At 33.0% G+C, this 20,083-nt stretch overlaps 2 protein-coding genes across 3 annotated transcripts; one reads left to right on the top strand and one right to left on the bottom strand.

Annotated features, from left to right (window-relative positions):
• Nucleotides 1-455: 455 nt before the first annotated feature.
• On the bottom strand, nucleotides 456-3,508 carry LOC120276678 (protochlorophyllide-dependent translocon component 52, chloroplastic-like). Its single transcript, XM_039283348.1, has 7 exons — nucleotides 2,980-3,508; nucleotides 2,680-2,867; nucleotides 2,031-2,129; nucleotides 1,788-1,959; nucleotides 1,496-1,696; nucleotides 1,038-1,225; nucleotides 456-970 (listed from the first exon to the last, which is right to left on the bottom strand). Exons 1-7 carry the CDS (start codon nucleotides 3,466-3,468, stop codon nucleotides 706-708), a joined length of 1,602 nt encoding a protein of 533 aa, XP_039139282.1. The 5' UTR covers nucleotides 3,469-3,508; the 3' UTR covers nucleotides 456-705.
• Nucleotides 3,509-7,260: 3,752 nt separating this feature from the next.
• LOC120276840 (regulator of nonsense transcripts UPF2) lies at nucleotides 7,261-19,051 on the top strand. Of its 2 annotated transcripts, XM_039283557.1 has the most exons (18): nucleotides 7,261-7,478; nucleotides 7,594-7,650; nucleotides 7,905-7,972; nucleotides 8,334-8,421; nucleotides 9,200-9,402; nucleotides 10,295-10,636; nucleotides 11,169-11,273; nucleotides 11,459-11,586; nucleotides 12,297-12,473; nucleotides 12,894-12,975; nucleotides 13,543-13,827; nucleotides 13,910-14,107; nucleotides 14,234-14,335; nucleotides 14,538-14,789; nucleotides 14,874-15,092; nucleotides 15,505-15,675; nucleotides 16,143-16,328; nucleotides 17,606-19,051. In XM_039283557.1, exons 3-18 carry the CDS (start codon nucleotides 7,910-7,912, stop codon nucleotides 18,605-18,607), a joined length of 3,603 nt encoding a protein of 1,200 aa, XP_039139491.1. In that variant the 5' UTR covers nucleotides 7,261-7,478; nucleotides 7,594-7,650; nucleotides 7,905-7,909; the 3' UTR covers nucleotides 18,608-19,051. The 2 variants fall into 2 exon arrangements, with proteins under 2 accessions (XP_039139491.1, XP_039139492.1); XM_039283558.1 differs by lacking the exon at nucleotides 7,594-7,650.
• Nucleotides 19,052-20,083: the final 1,032 nt, after the last annotated feature.

The raw sequence follows: 20,083 nt of genomic DNA, 5'->3' as shown, positions 1-20,083 counted from the left end.
ATGTATTAAAAAAACAATGATATAATCATGAAAAGATAACAGACAAGTTCAAAGATAGCAGCAAAATAATTATCATAATAAAATTATTATATAATTAACATGTTATCATTATTTTATTATTATTATTATAAATATTTTAATAATAAAAAACCTATTTTTCGCTAAATATATTTATATTATTCCTTTTTGCATAATAACTATTATAATACGAATAATATGGCTAAAACAAAACCACATTAACATACACATTAATCAAACAAATACATAATAATTCCTAGTTTTAATCAACACAAGTCAAAACCAAATCCAAATGCCACACACAAACCCCCAACTCACGATAAAATAACCACAAATCATAAAATAATTCAAAATAATAAAATGAAAAAGTAAAGATTAAAACAATTCAGTAAGTTAGCACAGAAACTATAGATTGCAAAAGAACCAAGTGTACAGAGTGCAGAAAGAATGACCACTTGTTTTTAATTTCAAGTTTTGATTACAGTTGATTGAGAAATTCATATATATATATATATATATATATATATACATGAAAAAGAGTATAAAGGTAATTTTTCTATACATTTTAATCCGGATGCACCTTTTTTTATCCCCCCTACAAGAACATATAAACAATACCACCTTTTATGTTCAGTTATACATTAACTGAGCATGGTAGGTAAGGCAATTGCTGGGAATTTTTGTATTTCATTGTTTTAAAACAAAGGCATGATTGTAGTCATGGTAATAGAAGTTCTTGTATATGAAGTGAGAAAGCCACCTGGATGCTAGAAAACATAGCACTGCTGTAAAGACGATCGAAACTCTTGTAACAGTTGACACTAAACTCCCTTTCATGGCAGCTAAAATTCCAATTGAGATGACTGAGAAAACCTGCAGGAAAATCTCAAGCACTTTCATGCATTTTAAAGCTGCACGGCAGCTGCTGCATTGCACTGTGTGTGACCAATATCTGAGAAAAGAGAGCATTCAGATTACATTTATAATACAAGAGGAGTTCAACTTCATAATTCAATTACCTGTCCATAATCTGTTCTTTTGGCAGGGAAGGGGATAGGTAATTACTGAACTTGGTAGGCCAGTGAATTCGACCTTCTGCGTGTTTTATTAACCATCTCCTGAAAGCAGTAACCATGGCATCTGATTTTGTCGGCACATAACAAGCTTTCAGCCAATTTGAATGACCGACTTCAGCAATCTTTTGTTCCTGGAATAATTACATTCATATGAACAAGCAATAAATATGATGGTCGCATTTATATACTAAATATAACTATCAGAGCAATGGCAAGTCTACTAATAAGATTGGCAAGCCATATTGTTAGCATATATCCATATGTATATCTAGAGAATAAGCCTGCAGCCAATTTTCTAGTGTACCACTGAATCATTTTTCAGTGCTGGAATGCAAGGCATAAACTACCCAGTGAAGTGTTAGACATCAGTAACAACAACCATAAGGGATAAAAATAAGTACCTCTATATACAGAAGATATAAGTCTGAATCCAGAATCAGATTCTGTCTTATGTGAAAGAACCAGCGGGGAAAAATTCTGTCCAACCAAACAGAGAAGTTCCTTGGGAAGGCATAGATTACTCTACTTCTTCCAGGACTAACTGGAACGCAAAGGAAAACAAGAAGAGAATTTTTTTGTTTTTGGATCGTCTTAGATGAGTCCTGAGAAGACGAAATTAGGAGTTAGTAGTGGAATGGATACATTACATAAAGAATAGTGACATGACTTCAGTTATAGCTTGAATACAAGTACCTCTGAAGTGCTCTGCGAGGAAATTGATCCATTATTGGAACCTAAGGTCATGACAGAGTAATAGAGGCAAGGTGCTATGAACTTGCAGTGGCCTATATTGTTTGTTGAGAAGAAGCCTGTTTTATCTAATACCTCAATGATCAACTCCATAGGTCTGCCTCCTTCTCGATCTGTGAAATAATCTTAAAATTTAGTGTCAAAGGCTTCTTGGTGATAGTGGAAAGTGGAAGTTCAGGTACATATCTAGCATTAGGAGCAATTGGCTTAGGATTTGTCAGTAGTCCATAGTGTGCATATGGAACATGAGCAGGATCCATCAAGTTCTCTGTCAGAATTTCATACCTGAAAGGTAAATTGACTGATAGTTATGCTATTGTTGGCTAAATTTGGATTTAGCAAAACAACAAATATAAGATTATGAACGGATAAACTACTTAAGAGTAAGTAAATTAATCATTATTAATAACTCCAAAAATAGTTTGCAAAGAGTAGGGGTGGATTTTAGCTGATTTAGAGTTTGTGAACAACCTTGATATCATAAGCAGAGATGCCACTTATCATGTACACCTTAATGCAAAAATGGCAAACAATAATTCAAAATAGACTATCACAAATGAACAAACTAATGAAATAACTAGGTCAGAACCAGAAAGATTACTCCATGCATGAAACTCAGCTGGATCAATCTTAATGATCACACACTAGAAAGTTGCAGTTAAGAACCAGTCAAAACTCACAATCAGCAAACCTATACATGGCCAATGAGTTAACAAGAACAACAGTATTAAATAAAATCATCTTAACAAAATTCATGATAATTTATAGCAACCCAAATCAATATATACTCGTGATTGAAAACGTATAACTTGGGACAAATGAGAAGGTTATATACCCATACTGAAGATCTCTCATTCCCATGGAAGAGGTGTATGATGGATCATCCAGCTGAGGCACATATGGAGGTTTCTCCTTCAGTGCAATATCCTTGTACTGAGGATCAGTGCTTGGCCAAAACCAAACAATCTTATTCTGCACAATGCTTGGATAAACAGCAACACAAGCCTTCTTAGCTCTTTGAACCTGCACATCATGCAAATTCAATCAAACAAAAAATTTTCAAAAAAATTCAGCTTTATGGGTAGCAAGATCATCGCTTTTTCAATAAACACAAAGTGAAGAAATAGGGATTCACCGGCGGACCATCAGGAGAGGCCTGAGGGATGAGCTCGCAACCACCGGAGCCATTGAAGCACCATCCATGGTAGACACACTGCAAGCGGCCCCATTGATCAATCCGTCCCTCGGATAGAGGGGCGAGGCGGTGGGGGCACCGATCGTCGAACACCTGCCATTGCTCCTTCACACGATCCCACCACACCACGATGTCGAGGCCGAGGATTCGTTTGGCGTGCGGCGCTCGCTTGTCAAGATCACAGATAGGTGCCACAGGGTACCAGTTGGCGTACCAATTGAACTTCTCGCCGGAAATGGTGGTGTCGGTGGTCGAGAGCGTGGAGGAGGCGGCGGAGGAAGGGAGAGCAGAGTGGGAGACGAGGCGCGCGGCTCTTTGATGACGGTGAGGGTGAAGAGGGAAGCGAAGAGGAGGGAGAGGAGGCAAGAAGGAGCTTGGGAGGCAGAGATGGAGGGGAGAAGAGGATGGGAACGAGGCGATGGACTCCATTGGAGACGAGATGTGGAGCAGAGCGAGAGAGAACGAGGGAAATGTATGGATAAAATTGAGAATTAATTAAATAATAAAAAAAATTAATAATTTATAATTAACAACATTTTATGTAGACCTCATTATCATTATCATATTTATTTTTATTATAACTTTTTTATCAATTAAAAAATAAAAAAATAATTGAAATTAGTATGGATCCTGAAACAATATATATATATATATATACAAACCTCGAAAATTATAATTTTATTATCTAATCATGTATAGTATGACGTGTCAAGCTCTCATAAAATCTAAATAAAATATTAGAATAATATTTAATGATTTAATTAAAAAATAAAAAAATAATTGAAATTAGTATGGATCCTGAAACAATATATATATATATATATATACAAACCTCGAAAATTATAATTTTATTATCTAATCATGTATAGTATGACGTGTCAAGCTCTCATAAAATCTAAATAAAATATTAGAATAATATTTAATGATTTAATTTAAAAATATAAATAGATTATTTTTTTCATCATAATAGAACTTATTTTTTTTATTTATATTATCATATATTATATTCTAAAATTATTTATTTATCGTATGTAAATTTAAATATTTGAAATTTTTTTCTATATATAGATTTATTATTATATTCAAGTTTTATTAATATTTTTAAAATAGTGCATATCATATTCTAAAATTATTTATCATATATCATATATCATATTTTAAAATTAATAATAATAAATATTCTATGGTATCTAAATTTAACTATTTGAGATTTTTTTTTTCTATATATAGATTTATTATTATTTTCATGTTGTATTAATATTTTTAGAATAGAGCTTCTCAAAATATGAGATAAAAGATTGATTTTGTAGAGTAAATCGTCGCTAACAAGACACAATGGATATTGAAGGTTCGGGTTGTTAGACTTTGGGAGATTCCATGCTTCCAAGATAAATCGGAAATTAATAGCATTGAGATTGTCCTTATGGATGAACATGTTTTTCTTTTTACTTATATAAAACTATTGTAAGTAACATTAATTGTTTTTTATTTTCATAAATTATCTAATATTAAATTTGTAGTGTGGAAGGATCCATGCGTCGATAAAACATTCATTGGTTTGACAATTCAAACTTTTGATTTTTGAAGGAAAACTATATTTTATGCACAATTTTATAGTGGGAAATAATAATATGCCATATAAATCGATAAACCACAAGTTTAAGTTAAATTTTATGTCAAAAACTAATGTTATAGATGCTATAGATGAAAATTTTCCAAGGCAATGTTTTAGGTTTAAATCGTTTGTTGATATTTTGGTTTCACAACAACTCGACGAAAAAGAATTATTTGGTAAGTATTTAACTATTTATGTAATTATTATGCCTTTAGAACTGTTGCTTTATGATGCAACTTTGTTGAAGATGTAATAGGAGAAGTCGTTGGTAAAGATAATCCTAAAATTAAAAAATCTTATGTTATGCTTCAAGATCTAGCGTATGCTTTACTTATATATTTTTGTTTAAAAAAATATTTATATGCATCATAGTCTCATAATCATATTTATTATGTCAAGAAGTTTTTTTATATATTAAAGTATATTCTTATTTGTTTATACTATTGTATATAAGTTTTGATGTGCATTTTTTTTTCTTTGTTTATACAAGGAAAAAAAACAAGCTTTCATGTACTTTGTTGGCTGATTTTGAAGATAAGATTAATGGTTATCTAAAAGCAGATGAATTAGAACCTCTTATTTGAAAAATAAGGTTTGTGTAAAGCAAATTTAGCCCCCTATATGATGACTTTATTTGTGTTTTATGTCATTTTAACTCTATTAAATTTATGATTATCATTTAATTTTAATGAAGGCAATATACTTTAATAATAAATAAAAACAAAGCAAGATGAGACATTGGTGCCTTTTGGAGTAAGTGGTTAGATTATTATAATACATTGTTAATAGCAATTGCATATGCTATTTGTGGGCATTCTCCAAAAATACTTGAAGGTAATATAATCTAATTGGTTGTCTTATTTCATCTAGATATCCTATAACAATATATTAGAATATGTATACACTCATATATATATATATATATATATATATATATATATATATATATATATATATATATATATATTTCAAATAAGTTTTTTTTTTTTTAAATAAGCCTACCCAAATCTAATGCCATATATTAGATTTGGGTAGGCTTATTTAAAAAAAAAAACTTATTTGAAATATATATATATATATATATATATATATATATACATATATATATATATATATATATGAGATTAGAGAAGTTCATAGTTCGACCAAGTGAAAAAAATCTTCTCATGTAGTTAATTGACTTTGAAAAACATTAAAAATAAAGAATAATTTATGCTAAGAACTATCAATATATATATAAATATGTAAATTTGTGAATGAATGGTATTTTCAAAAATATATAAATATATGAAAAATTGACATGATATTTTCATAAACTTTTAAATTAAACTAAACTTTGAAACCAAATTTATAATTTCAAAAATATTTGTAATTAAAAAAATTATTGATAGTTTCAAGTAATTGATAAAACTTTGAATTACTTAATACTAATCAAACACAAACTATCCTTTACGTTGTACCAAAGCTTTAAAAGCAAATTGTAATTTCAAAAATATTCTATAATAATATATTAGTATATATATGCACTCACATATATATATATATATATAACATATTCATTATTCATTATTCACTCTACTATATAAACAACAATTTCAATCCATATCGAACTATGTTAATAGATTGGGGAAATTTTTTTTTTTTTAAACTCCTAATTTGGTTTTTAAAATATTTTTAAAAGGAATTGGAGAATCATTCAATGGGTCAATATTGAAAAAACTAATAAATAAATTTTTAAAATTTAGATTAAGTTTATTGTTTTCCAAAACTTGAATAAATTAAGTTTCAAGGATAATTATGTCATTAGTGCAAACACTGTAATGAACATCATCTATTGTGTTCATTTCTCCTGTGCATAACACGGGCATAATACCAGTTAGGAAAATATAAAGTAGAACATTTTTCGTGTGTCTGTGCAATGTGGTTTATGTCATTGTGTGGTTGATTGCAATTTGTACTCAAATTTATTATATAATAAAATATATATATTATATTTTTAAATATTTATTTTTCTAAAATTTAGACAAACTTAGTGCTTCACTATAAGTAGGAATGCTAGAAAAAAAAAATGAAGAAAGAGTAGAAACTGAGTTAGGGACCCAAACATAGAGATCTAGTTACCCACAAAATGAATGGACATTAATAGATGAACAAGATTAGCCGAAATCTAGGTTAAAAATTGTTTCACTATTATTGCACCGTCACATGACCTAGGAACTCAAGGTCTAAAGTGACATCAATTTATATTCATGGGTCTAAATGGTTAATAGCTTATAGTATTTAAAATTTTTTATTTAATCCCTAGTTTCAACAAGGCTATTTTAAGTAAATACAAATAATTTTATATATATACAAATAACAACAAAGGGAAGAATTGTTTTACATGGGTATAATAGTAATTATCCATTTTTGGGGTTTTCGATCAAAAGTACCCATTATAAATTTATAAAATTACCATTCAATCCACATTATTATTACTCTCTTGAAACACTAAAACAGTTCGGATTCGGGTTGAAAGCTTAACCCGATCCGTTAACTTCGGTATCGGATCCGGGTGTAAATAGAACGGGTTATCGGGTCCCCAAGCTCTCCATTGCCACTCCGAGTAGCCCAACTTCTTCGCTCCCTTCTTCGGCCCCAAACCCTTTCCTTTTTTTTTCTCCATTTTTTCTCTCAATCCTTCTCCAATCTCATCCATTTCCTTCGATCTCGCTGCCATTCAACGCGGTCGCACACCTTCGATTCCTTGCTACTCGATCTCGGAACCGTAGCAAAGAGGGTTTTCTGGTTGTCTGCCATCTTTCAGCGCAGTTTTCTCTTTCAGGTTGCCAATTTTATTGGCTTTTTGCTTTGTGATCTTTTGACTTTTCTAGTTCGTGTTTGTTTGTCTTGTGTTTGATTCGTTATCTACTGCGATTTCTTTGATGCATGCTTTTTAGGGCTATCAAACGAATCAAGATCCGAAATTTGTAATTCTTTAAGAGAAATCAAGGAAAGTAAGTTGATGAATTGTTTCTCCTGTCTCTTCTTGTAGGTTTAATTCTTTCCTTTTTTCTCATGGTGTTTGATAGTTGGTTGATTGAATCTTATGTTTGTAAAAGAAAAATCAAGAAGTCTTCCTTTATTTTCTTAAGTTTTTTTTTTTTTCCTCACAATTTTTATCTTTTTTGCTTCTATGCTTTTCTTTTCTTTTATTCTTTTTGTTGTACTGAACTGGTTATGTGCTTCTGTGTGATGTAAATTATGTCAGGAGACATGGAACATCAGGAGGATGAGTGTCGAATGGCAGGTGAACAACAAGGGAAGCAAGATGATGAGGTATTTTGTTTTTCTATTGAGTTTTGTGCATAATTGAAGTTGTATGAGCCAAATAACTCTTACTTCTTGGAAGTGCTTATTTATTTCATATTTGTTGTTATAGTTGGGTGGGAACCTGTGCTTTGAAGTAGAAGCATTAATAGCGTTGGTCACTATATTCCTTTAACTTTGTCCTTTACAGCTTCTTGGGATATCATGGCCCTAAAAAGCATTCTGTTTATTTTCATTATCCATTTGTATTATTATATCTTTGTTATGTCATGTGCAGTAATTGATCAATCTATGAGCTCCATCACATAGTTTATATCTGAAGCCTTTGATGTTCATGCAGAAGTTTCATCATCAAGTTTTTCTTTTGCAGGAAATTGGTTCACGTGTTGAGGAGTATAGAAAATCAATTGATGCAAAGAGTGCTCTCCGTCAGATGAACCTGAACCCAGAAAGACCTGGTACCTCTAAGTTGTAATAATTTTTTTTTTGTTCTTGTTTCTTACAAAATTACTCTTAGATTTGTGAACCCGAAATGCTACCTCAGTTGTATGATTAATATTATTAGCTTCCTTAAATGCTACAAAGTTTAGAGGCTCTCATCAATAAAACTTTATTTATCTCAAACATCTAGATGTTTATGATATGCATACCTGGTCATTTATTCCATAGTATTCAGGAGAGCTGTGTGCATTGGATGTTTTAGCTATTTTGTTGTATAAAGGCTAACCAAATATTTGTCACTGGCATCCACCCAGAAATATGTTGTCTAGGTACCTTGGTTTATGGAATCCTGCAATATGCAAGGGTTATTATAAGTGACACATTGCCAATCGGTGTATTGATGAACCCATTTAGTCTACACATAATTGTTGGTTTAGTGATTTTTTATTCCATGATATTTAAATTTTTTATAATCAAGACCAAGTTGTACGCTTGAAGTTTTAGATATATACTAGGCAAATATTTAGTTATTGCATGTATAGTGTTACCAATGTTGTTACTGCAAATAGGATGCTTGACAAGACTTTGCTCTGTGCATCATCATTTCTTTGCGTGATGGCTCTTATGCAATACCAGTTCTTTGGAATTTTGAAGCTATAACTTTACTTCTTTTTCATATATTTGTCAATTTGATCATTGATCAGGTGCTTGTTTATATTGAACTTTCCCACCAGCATTGGTATTGCATGTATTTGTATTATAGAAAATCTGAAGGCTATGCAAATTTTCTTCCAGATACTGTTTTCCTCAGGACATTGGACTCTAGTATTAAACGGAATACAGCAGTAATCAAGAAGCTTAAACAGATAAATGATGAGCAGAGGGAGGGGTTGATGGATGAACTGAGAAGTGTAAACTTAAGCAAATTTGTCAGTGAAGCTGTGGCAGCTATCTGTGATGCCAAGCTTAGAACCTCAGACATTCAAGCGGCTGTTCAGGTCATATATGACTACTGCATCTATCCCATTGTGTATATTGAATTAAATTGCTAAAATATTCTTTATTTTCCACCTAGAGTCTGATGTTTTAGGGTATGCTGTATTTAATTAATTTCTTTGAAGCGGGCTGTTTGCATCTATGGTTTACTTTGCAAGCATTTCCAATAAACTTTGTATTGCCATTGTGGCATATCAAAAGCCTTACCATTGAGTTTGTGTAGATATACTTATACATGTGCTCATTTTAATTTGTTATGAATGGTTGTGTGACATTGTTGCACTGCAGTCTATTTTCCTACTTCAAATTTGTTTTGAAATTAATCCAGATATGATCCATCCAAAATAGCTTTTGCGGGATTTTCTAAACAATATTTGAGCAACATTGAATTGTGATTATTATCCTTTGAACATGAGGTCTTATGTCTTTGTTCTTTTTTGGAAAACCTGTAAGAATGAGGTGAATTGTTTGTCAATGTTATCTTACTAGTTTGGGATATAGCCATATAGGTGATTTAAGCAGATTCTTGGGTGAGACTTCAGATCAAGTCATTTAGTAAATGTGTACTTTGGACGCTAAGGCTTCTGTCTATGTAATACCTTTTGACCTTATTTTCATTGCTGTGCAAATGATCTCTTTATCTATTATTTTGCTTATCTTTCACATCAAAGTTAAATATATATATCCTTACTTCCAACATTCATTGGAGCCAACACTTCCGTGTAAACTGTCAACAAATCTTGGTTATGTATTGTTTATGCTCTACGAAGAGGTCCTCTTACATGATGGATATGTTGAATTGGATAAATACTTCTTTATGCTCAAGTTTGTTTGGTTGCTTGTCCCAAAATGTTGAATGCATCTTTTGATTCTATTTTTTTATTAATTTGTTAGGTGTGCTCCTTGCTACATCAAAGATACAAGGACTTCTCACCATGCCTAGTCCAGGGACTCTTGAAAGTCTTTAGTCCTGGTAAATCTGGGGATGACTTGGATGGTGATCGGAGCTTGAAGGCATTGAAGAAGAGGAGCACTCTTAAGCTTCTGTTGGAACTTTATTTTGTTGGTGTTATTGAGGATGCCAGCATATTTGTGAATATTATTAAAGACCTTACCAGTTTGGAGCATTTAAAAGATCGAGATGCCACTCAAACAAATTTATCACTACTTGCTAGTTTTGCTCGTCAAGGCAGGTTTCTCTTAGGACTCCATCCTGGACAAGAAGCTCATGAAGAGGTATTACAATATTAACTCTATTTATGTCTTCTGCCTATTACAGTATTTTTGTGTTACCAAAAATCAGATCATGTTTCTCCATAAAAGCATTAAATTTCTTTGGTGCGATCCTGGGTGATGTGTTACTCCTTTTGTAAACTTTGGAAGTTATTTTTCTATGCACTTCTGTTGTGATAAAACATGAAAATGCTTACAATCTTATATGATCATAAGTCTAATATGTGATTTTGAACCATGTTTCTGTATACACTTTTTATTCTGAAAATATACACAATATGCACCATTTCCATGATCAGATAATATATCTTGCAACCTGTGACACCTTGATGTCTGCTTTAGCAGTAGTTTTGCCATTTAACATTTGAATTTTTGCTTGCAAGTCTAACACCAAAATAAAATTCATGTTACACTTCCTAGCTTTCTGAAGCCTATCATTTTTTTTTTTGTTTTGTTGCTACCTTTCAAGTTGTATCCAACCAATAAAGCTGTATTTTTCCTGGTCATCAGTTGATGTTGTTGCATTTCTTTTCAGTTTTTCAAGGGATTAAATGTTACTTCTGACCAGAAGAAAATCTTCAGGAAAGCATTGCACTCTTATTATGATGCAGTTGCTGAACTTCTTCAATCGGAACACAATGTAAGTTAATGCCATGCCAATTAGATTGTGTGTGTGTGAGTGTGTGTGTTTGGTTATACTGACTAAATGTTTATCATCAAATGATATTTGTGTGTTCTACCATCCCTTTGCCCTCACTTTCTTCAAAATAAGTAAATGATTACTTATTGCAAGCATTCTACTCAGTATGTCTTTATACTGGGCAGTCACTTCGACAATTGGAACTTGAGAATGCAAAGATCTTAAATGCTAGAGGGGAGCTCAATGATGAAAACTCAAGTTCATATGAGAAGCTACGGAAATCTTATGACCATCTTTTTCGTGGAGTCTCCACGTAGGTTTCTTTGCCATTATACATCTCTTATTTATTTCTTGGAAGTTACTTTCCTGAGTGTACAATGTGAGGCATCTATACGCTGTTGAAAGTACTTCTGAAGTTTATTTGAGTTTGTTATATCTTTAAAAATTCGTAAAAGATGCATGCTCTGCTGCTAATACTGCTTTAATAGACCATACTTCAATTGGCATTTATATTCTAGTGTGGCAACAAAAATTTTGAAGCTGTTAGTGTGAGTACAGTTAGAGAGAGTCGTATTTTACTAGGTGATCTAGTAGGTTTTTGCCAGTTTAATAACGCTATAGGGGACAAACTTATTATTGCTTGAAACTATTTTCAAGGTTCCAGGAAAATATAATTTTGATTTAAGGACCATTTATATGCAGTAGGTGCATTGTAATTTATTCTGTTTCGAACCAAATTGAACCAACCTGAAACTATACAATTACAAATTGATATATCTGTTGGTTGTCTGTCTGATGGTCGATACAGATTTTGAAGTTGTTCACATTGGATTCTTCTCAACCAGACCCAACTGAATACAATTAACATAATTTATGAGACAGCCTCAATGAACCAAATTGTCTCTGATTGACTGGGACCCAAACTGATCTAATCTTATGATCTGTCTCTATATTTATATTTGTCTCATCCATTTGTCATCATTAAAGATATAGCTCATGCTTCTGTCTCTCTTTCCCTGGCAGTCTCGCTGAGGCCCTTGATATGCAACCTCCTTCAATGCCAGATGATGGGCACACCACCAGGGTGACAACCGGTGTTGATGCCTCATCTTCTTCAGCCGGAAAGGAATCTTCTGGCCTTGAACCTGTTTGGGACGATGAAGATACGAGGGCATTTTATGAATCCTTACCTGATCTCAGGTTTACTTTATTGTGTATTTCTAAATTAATTTGCTTTAGTCTTGTTCTAATTACTATGTTCCAGACATGTACACCCGCAGCCAAACATGTGCACAATAGGCTGACAAATAAACAAATTGTGCAGTTCTTGAACTTGTTCAGATGGTGAATATATTGGACCATTTTAAGAATCCTCTAAAGTTTGATTTGTAGTATATATCTGCATATAACTCACCCTTGTTTCATTTTTGTATTTCACACCCAAAGACATAAAAAGCAACACAGCTATACTCATTGTTTTGTTTTTCATATAGAGGCAAATAGGTGCACAGCTGGTTGCATTATTTTTCATGAGAAACTTTTTAAACTGGATTTACTTAATTTGAGACTTGATGATATTTTACTTTGGTTAATTGCTGAATTATATTATGATCTTGTCAGAGCTTTTGTTCCCGCTGTGTTGTTGGGTGAAGCAGAACCGAAGGTGACTGAATCGTTCCCAAAGACAAATGATCAACAAAGTGTAAGGAAGTGAACTTGGATATGTTTGTTTTCCTGATATTGCCCAAGGTTTTGATTTCTATTTCCCTTATGTTAGTGGATAACCATACAGTCAACCTACAGTATCCCAGTTATAATCTTACTTTCTAGTTGGTGCAGTTTGAAGTAACCATTACTTTCATAAAGTGCTTATTATAATTGTCTCATTAGCATAAAACTTTATTTGCTTATAATTGTCTCATTAGCATAAAACTTTATTTGCATTTAATTTATTGATACTATGTGAGGAAAAGAATCTCTGAACAAAATCTCAATGTCATTGGTTGATCATGGAACCATCTTTTGGATCATCTTGTTTATTTTTAGCCATCCACATTTAGTTGATCAACATTTAATTTTTTCCTCTTATTTATAATTTTTTTTTCATGATCTTATACTACATGCTCATACTTTACCTATCTTTTAATAAATTGTGACTTTTTTAATGTCTTTCAGTCCAAAGCATTTTTCATTTGCAATGTTATCTTTTGAAATCCTTGTGTGGATGATGATTCTATGCACATTAATTTTGGAATTCTTGGGCTTTAAGGATTCATTGACCGAGGCAGAAATAGAGGTGCAAGAAATTTCTGAAGCATGTGTGGATTCTGAATGTTCACCTGAGGGAAAAGCTGATGAAAAGGGCAAGGATAAAGAGGATAGGGACATAGAAAAAAATAGGGATCCTGAAAAAGAAAGATACAAAGAAAAAGATTCTGAAAGAAAAGGGGAAAACGATAAAGATAAAATAAAAAGCCTTGATGGAACAAACTTGGACGGGCTTTTGCAGAGGCTTCCGGGATGTGTCAGCCGTGATCTTATAGATCAATTGACGGTGATTACAATGACATTTAATGATTTTTTTTTACTTTTAGAGTGGAAAGATAAGTTATATTTTACAAGTATTTCTCTTGCAGGTTGAATTTTGTTATTTGAATTCAAAATCAAACCGAAAGAAACTTGTTCGTGCTCTATTTGGTGTGCCCAGAAGTTCCTTGGAATTGCTACCATATTATTCACGCATGGTGGCAACATTATCAACTTGTATGAAAGATGTTCCAACTATGCTTGTTACATTGTTGGAGGACGAATTCAACTTTTTGCTAAGTAAAAAGGTTTGGTCTGTAATTTTGCTTGCTTTGGTTCATTGCATGAGACATAATGTGCAACTGATTTGATTGTTCAAACATCACTCTTTTTAAATTTCTACACTTCATCATCATTTCTTGTTTCCTTTTCAGGATCAAACAAACATTGAAACAAAAATAAAAAATATAAGATTCATTGGAGAACTGTGTAAATTTAAAGTTGCTCCACCAGGCCTTGTCTTTAGTTGTTTAAAGGTTAGTATGCTGTTTATGTTGATACTACTTTCTTATGTATTGTTTTTTATTTTATTTTATTTTATCTCAAAAACATACGCTGACTATCAGCTGTGTAGTTGTGGACTTTGAATCCTTTTTCTTTCATTTATAGTATATGGATGAAATATTTATTCCAAAGCATGTGTGACATAGCATAAATTGATATTTTCTCATGTGGCAGGCTTGTTTAGATGATTTCAATCATCATAACATAGATGTTGCCTGCAATCTCCTTGAGACATGTGGACGTTTTCTATATCGTTCCCCAGAAACAACGATACGCATGACAAACATGCTTGAAATACTAATGCGATTGAAGAATGTTAAAAATTTAGATCCACGCCACAGTACACTTGTGGAGAATGCGTATTATTTGTGCAAACCACCTGAAAGATCAGCTCGGGTCTCAAAAAGCCGCCCTCCATTACATCAGGTTTGCCATCTATGCACTTTGAATTATTTAGTTAAACGTTGTTGGAAATTTTTGACTGATCGTCCATATTGTTACCTTCTGCAGTATATTAGAAAATTGATTTTCTCAGATCTTGATAAGTCCTCTGTTGAGCATGTTCTGAGGCAACTGCGTAAATTACCATGGAATGAATGTGAATTGTACATCTTGAAGTGCTTTATGAAAGTTCATAAAGGGAAATACAGTCAGGTGCACTTGATAGCTGTCCTCACTGCAGGTCTGAGTCGCTATCATGATGAATTTGCTGTAGCTGTGGTTGATGAGGTTAGTCCCTTCATATTTTTAGGTGGTTATGTAAATTACAATTTACTTATTTATTTGGTTAGGGAATGTAGGCGTTAGGAGTCACAGATTATGTCTCTTTAATCTTCCTGCTGGCTTTAATTAATATGACTTGTTCTCTATATTGTGTCTGTTTCTGAAATGCTGTTTTTGGATCACCTGTAAATTGTTATACTTGCTCTTTATTTCTTATTTTCTTCACCTGCTCTACTTTTCATCTCAAACTCATATTTTACTTGTCTTAAGCCTCAATTGACAATTTTTTTTTAATATTTTCTTCTTGTTATTGACTTTGATTTGCCAATCGGAGTTTTTGGCGCTGGTATTTTAACTTTTAGTTAAAGTTTTGTGTTATGATTAAATCTAACATGTAAATGAATTTTAATAATTTCAGGTTCTGGAGGATATTAGATTAGGATTGGAATTGAATGATTACGCAATGCAGCAAAGACGGATTGCTCACATGCGGTTCTTAGGGGAGCTGTACAACTATGAGCTTGTTGATTCATCTGTGATATTTGAAACACTTTACTTGATTCTTGTGTTTGGCCATGGGACGACAGAGGTATGCGTTATACTCTAAGATGCCCTCTCTGTTATTTGTAAATGATTACCAAATCTTCTGTTTGAGGCAGCTCGAAATATCTTGATGAGGTTTGGAATTTATTGATAGGTATTAGTATTTTGCATAATTATTGAGATTTTTTTCAGTATGCAAAAATCACATTGGTCTCACTATCAATTGGCTACTTATGGTCAGGTCAAAGTGATCTACGTGGTAGTTTTTGCTTTTGGGCTTCTAAATGTCACATCTTGTGTGTTATATGATTCCGTTAGTGTTTGAAAACCCTAGATTGCATTTGAATTTTAACTGATAAGATCTGATTCACTTGAAACATTGTAAATCAACCAATGAAGGTTGCATCTGCGGGCTTTTTTGTTGCCCTATTGTTTACAATGCACTTATCTATCTGAGGTCAATATTTACTTGCTTTTTCTCTGATTAATGATATTCTTTGTTTTGTTGTAAAGCAAGATGCGTTGGATCCGCCTGAAGATTGTTTCAGGATAAGAATGATTATAACACTTCTTCAGACATGTGGCCACTACTTTGATAGAGGTTCCTCAAAACGAAAACTTGAAAGATTCTTGATATACTTCCAAAGATATGTGCTCAGCAAAGGCCCTTTACCACTTGATATTGAGTTCGACATTCAGGTGGGTTCCATTCTTATTATGTCATTTCTGCATGATAGCCAACTTAGCACGGCATGTGAAACATACACAGATTTTTTCTAATAAGCATTCATACTCAGTAGCAAGTTGTATTTTGTGAAAGTGATATTTTTTTTAATATTGTGTGATGATTAATTTTTTTCCATCTTTTGTTATTTAAGTTTTAAACTTTTTTTTCAAGCTATTGTGGTTATGAATCAAGTTAGAATCTTAGAATGTCTTCTGCTCAGGTCTCAATCTTATCACTAGCATATTTTCATTTTTCTGGTTTGTCAGTTGAATGATCGTCTTGGTTCAGTTTTTCTGTTTATTTTTGTTCTTTGAACCAAAGCCTAATCAGACTTGCTCCAATTTAATATAGTCTTCGACGGCGATGAAATTTAGTGTAGTATTAGAGACACTATTCATGTGCTTGTGTGGGTGATTGAGAGCAATTTTTCAGTCAGGGAATTAGATTCAGATGCATGACCTTGTATGGCATTCTGTTTTGTAGTATACATTAATAAACAAGGATTTTAGCGAGACCTAGACCTGTAAGCAGACTGCCTAGGGGTCTAGAGGTGTTGATTTTAGAAAATAAAATAAAATATAGTACTTAAGCCAAAATATAATATTGGATCATTTAAAAAAATATATAAATTATTAATGGCTTTGTTTAAACATGAGACTTCATATAATTTTCATTGGACATGATTGAGCCAAAACTCAGTTGAACTAGGCCAAATTGAGATATTGAACTAAATTCGTACCTTGAACACTTGGTTGACGACCAATTAATTACCACCTATGTGGCCCAGTTTTTGTTTTTTGTTTTTTGTTTTTTGTTTTTTTGTTTTAAATGCATCCAATTTGTACTGATGAATCCATTAAAACCAAGGTGGTCACATACTCAAAATTGCCTAAATAGCTACCTTATCAGCTTTCTGAATAAAGACCTTAAAATCTGAAATAGTGAATTTGGTATTAAAAATGAGGTAGGTGACATCATGATCTGATCCAACCTATATATTTACTATGCAACTGTTAAAGATGATGATATGCGCAACATTTTATGACTCTTGAAGAAGGGTATTGGTTTGAAAGTCTCTGATCCTTTCATCTGAAGGTTAATCCAATGACTACTACAAAAGTTGCTTTTGCTGTTCTACTATTATCTAACATACGCTTATTTGTCTGTATGTTTGAACATGCTTCCATATGTTTCAATGTTATATTTTCATATATAATCAATTGAGATCTTTACATTTTGATCTGTCTAGGATTTGTTTGCGGAGCTACGACCAAACATGATCCGTTATTCATCCATTGAAGAGGTTAATGCAGCACTGATTGAACTAGAGGAACATGATCGGACTAACTTTTCTGAGAAGGCTGGCAATGATAAACATTCAGATGGCGAGTCTCAGAAAACCTTGCCCCAGACAAATGCTGCTTCAGCTAATGGTAAAGGTGCAGTAAATGGTGTTGAAGAGAATGGCAGGGGATATGAAGAACCGGCTGATAGTGAAAGCTACTCCGACAGTGGCAGTATTGATCATGATGGTCATGATGATGATGATGAACTGTTGTATGAAGACAAGTCCGAAGATGGATCTGAGGGTGATGGGGATGATGAAGATGATGGGGGAATTGGTTCTGACGAAGAAGAGAGCATTCAAGTGAGGCAGAAAGTAGTGGAAGTTGATCCAAAGGAAGAACAGGATTTTGATAGAGAGCTTAGGGCTCTGATGCAAGAGAGCCTGGATTCTCGCAAGCTAGAATTGCGATCCCGACCTACCCTCAACATGATGATACCAATGAACATATTTGAGGGTTCTAGAGATCCGAGGGCTGTTGAGGGGGAGAGTGGGGAAGAGACTGTGGATGAAGAGGGGGGAGGACAAGGGGTTAATAAAGTGCGAGTAAAAGTGTTGGTGAAGAAGGGAAGCAAGCAGCAAACAAAGCAGATGTATATTCCCCGGGATTGCTCACTGGTGCAGAGCACAAAGCAAAAAGAGGCCGCCGAACTGGAAGAGAAGCAGAGCATTAAGCGGAGGATTCTGGAGTACAATGAGAGGGAAGAAGAGGAGTCTAATGGGGTTTTGTCACCTGCAGGCAACTGGATTCAAGGAGGAAGCAACAGTGGCAGCGGTGGTGGCAGCAGCAGCAGCAGCAGACCTGCGGGACGTGGCAACTGGGATGCTGCAGGCAGGACAGGAGGTGTCCGGCAGCGACACCATTTATCCGGCGGCTTTTATTATGGCTACGGAAGAAGAAAGTAACCTGATTTTATGTGCAAAATACAACTTCCCGGGTTTTACTTTTTTTCGCTGAAAGTCCTTGTACATTCCTTCGGGTGCTTCTACACAATCACACTGGACACACTCAATATCACTCAAAAAGAGACACTATGCTTTGTGATGCTTGCGAGACTGCCAAGGAATGAACAAGTTTGTCATTTTCGATTACTTACAGAATTCAGAGTTCATCATCAAGGAAGCCAGAGTGAGCACCCTAAGGATGAGCATGTTTAGGATGTAAAAAATTTCACTCGGTATGGTTGTTCTTTGGTTATAATTAGGAATGGTTAAAGCTATGAGATTAGTGCTATGGTTAAAACAGGTGTGGGGTACTGTAAAGCTGATACGGTGTTGTAGTGCTGGCATTAACTTGTTATCAAGGTAGTTTTACTCGTGAGTTAATAGCAATAGTTGGCAGTTCAGTCATGGAAATTTTATCCCAAATATTTATAACTTGTTTAAAACTCTGTGAAAATTAGGGATGACAATGGGGCGGGGCAGGGCAGGGCGGATTAGGTTTCGACAACCACCATCCCTTGCCATGAGCCCTATTTTGTCCTGTCCCGCCCAAATAGTGGTATTTTGAATATCATAATCACTATTTATGTTTTTACATGTCATGTACCATCTTGTCCTGTTATTTTTTTTTCCTAAATGGAAGGTTATAAACAAGCTATTAAAATTCATGGACTTGAGCTCTTGAAATCTAGAAGAAATTTTTCATCAACCCTCATATAATATATAATATTTATTATAAAAATAAAATTTTTCATCAACTCTCCTACAATATATAATATTTATTATAAAAATAAAATTATAATACATGACTTTTTAAGTATTGCATTTTTTAATTAAATTATTAAAATATATAAATATATATTAAAACACATAATTATTATAACTGAATTAATATAATCTTATTTATTTTAATTTGTAAATTAAGAAAACCTAAAATAAAATATGTATATAACAAAAACTATCCTGCACGGTACCTCACAAAAAAAAAACCCGTTCGAAATAAATCGGGTAAAAAATAAAGAATCGGTACGGATTTACATAAAAGTGAATTGTGCCGTTTGCTTCATGGATTGTTTTAATTGTGTTTATTGTAGTGCAGGATCAAGCCGTTTAATTTAGAGTTATATATATGCATTAATGCATGCTTATCTTAATTTACTTGATTTTATCATCATGCATGCTTATCTTAATTTACTTGATTTTATCATTAAAGTCCAACCTATCAATATAGATTATTCATCCAAATTTATAAGTGTCAGTTAACTCTTCATGTATTTTTTATGGCCCGTATGTATTTATCATGAATGTATCTACACAATTTTATAAGGGGTACACATGCAAATTTCACTTAAAAAGTTAGCCAATTTAATTAGATAATTTAACCCAATCCATGTCTTTGAGGATAAATTTTCAAAATAATTAGTTACTATCTATGGATAA

The sequence above is a fragment of the Dioscorea cayenensis genome, chromosome 15, assembly GCF_009730915.1.
Source record: "Dioscorea cayenensis subsp. rotundata cultivar TDr96_F1 chromosome 15, TDr96_F1_v2_PseudoChromosome.rev07_lg8_w22 25.fasta, whole genome shotgun sequence".
In the NCBI taxonomy this organism is placed as follows: domain Eukaryota; kingdom Viridiplantae; phylum Streptophyta; class Magnoliopsida; order Dioscoreales; family Dioscoreaceae; genus Dioscorea; species Dioscorea cayenensis.
The sequence above is the reverse complement of the archived record's forward strand: the minus strand, read 5'-3'. Positions and strand labels throughout refer to the sequence as shown.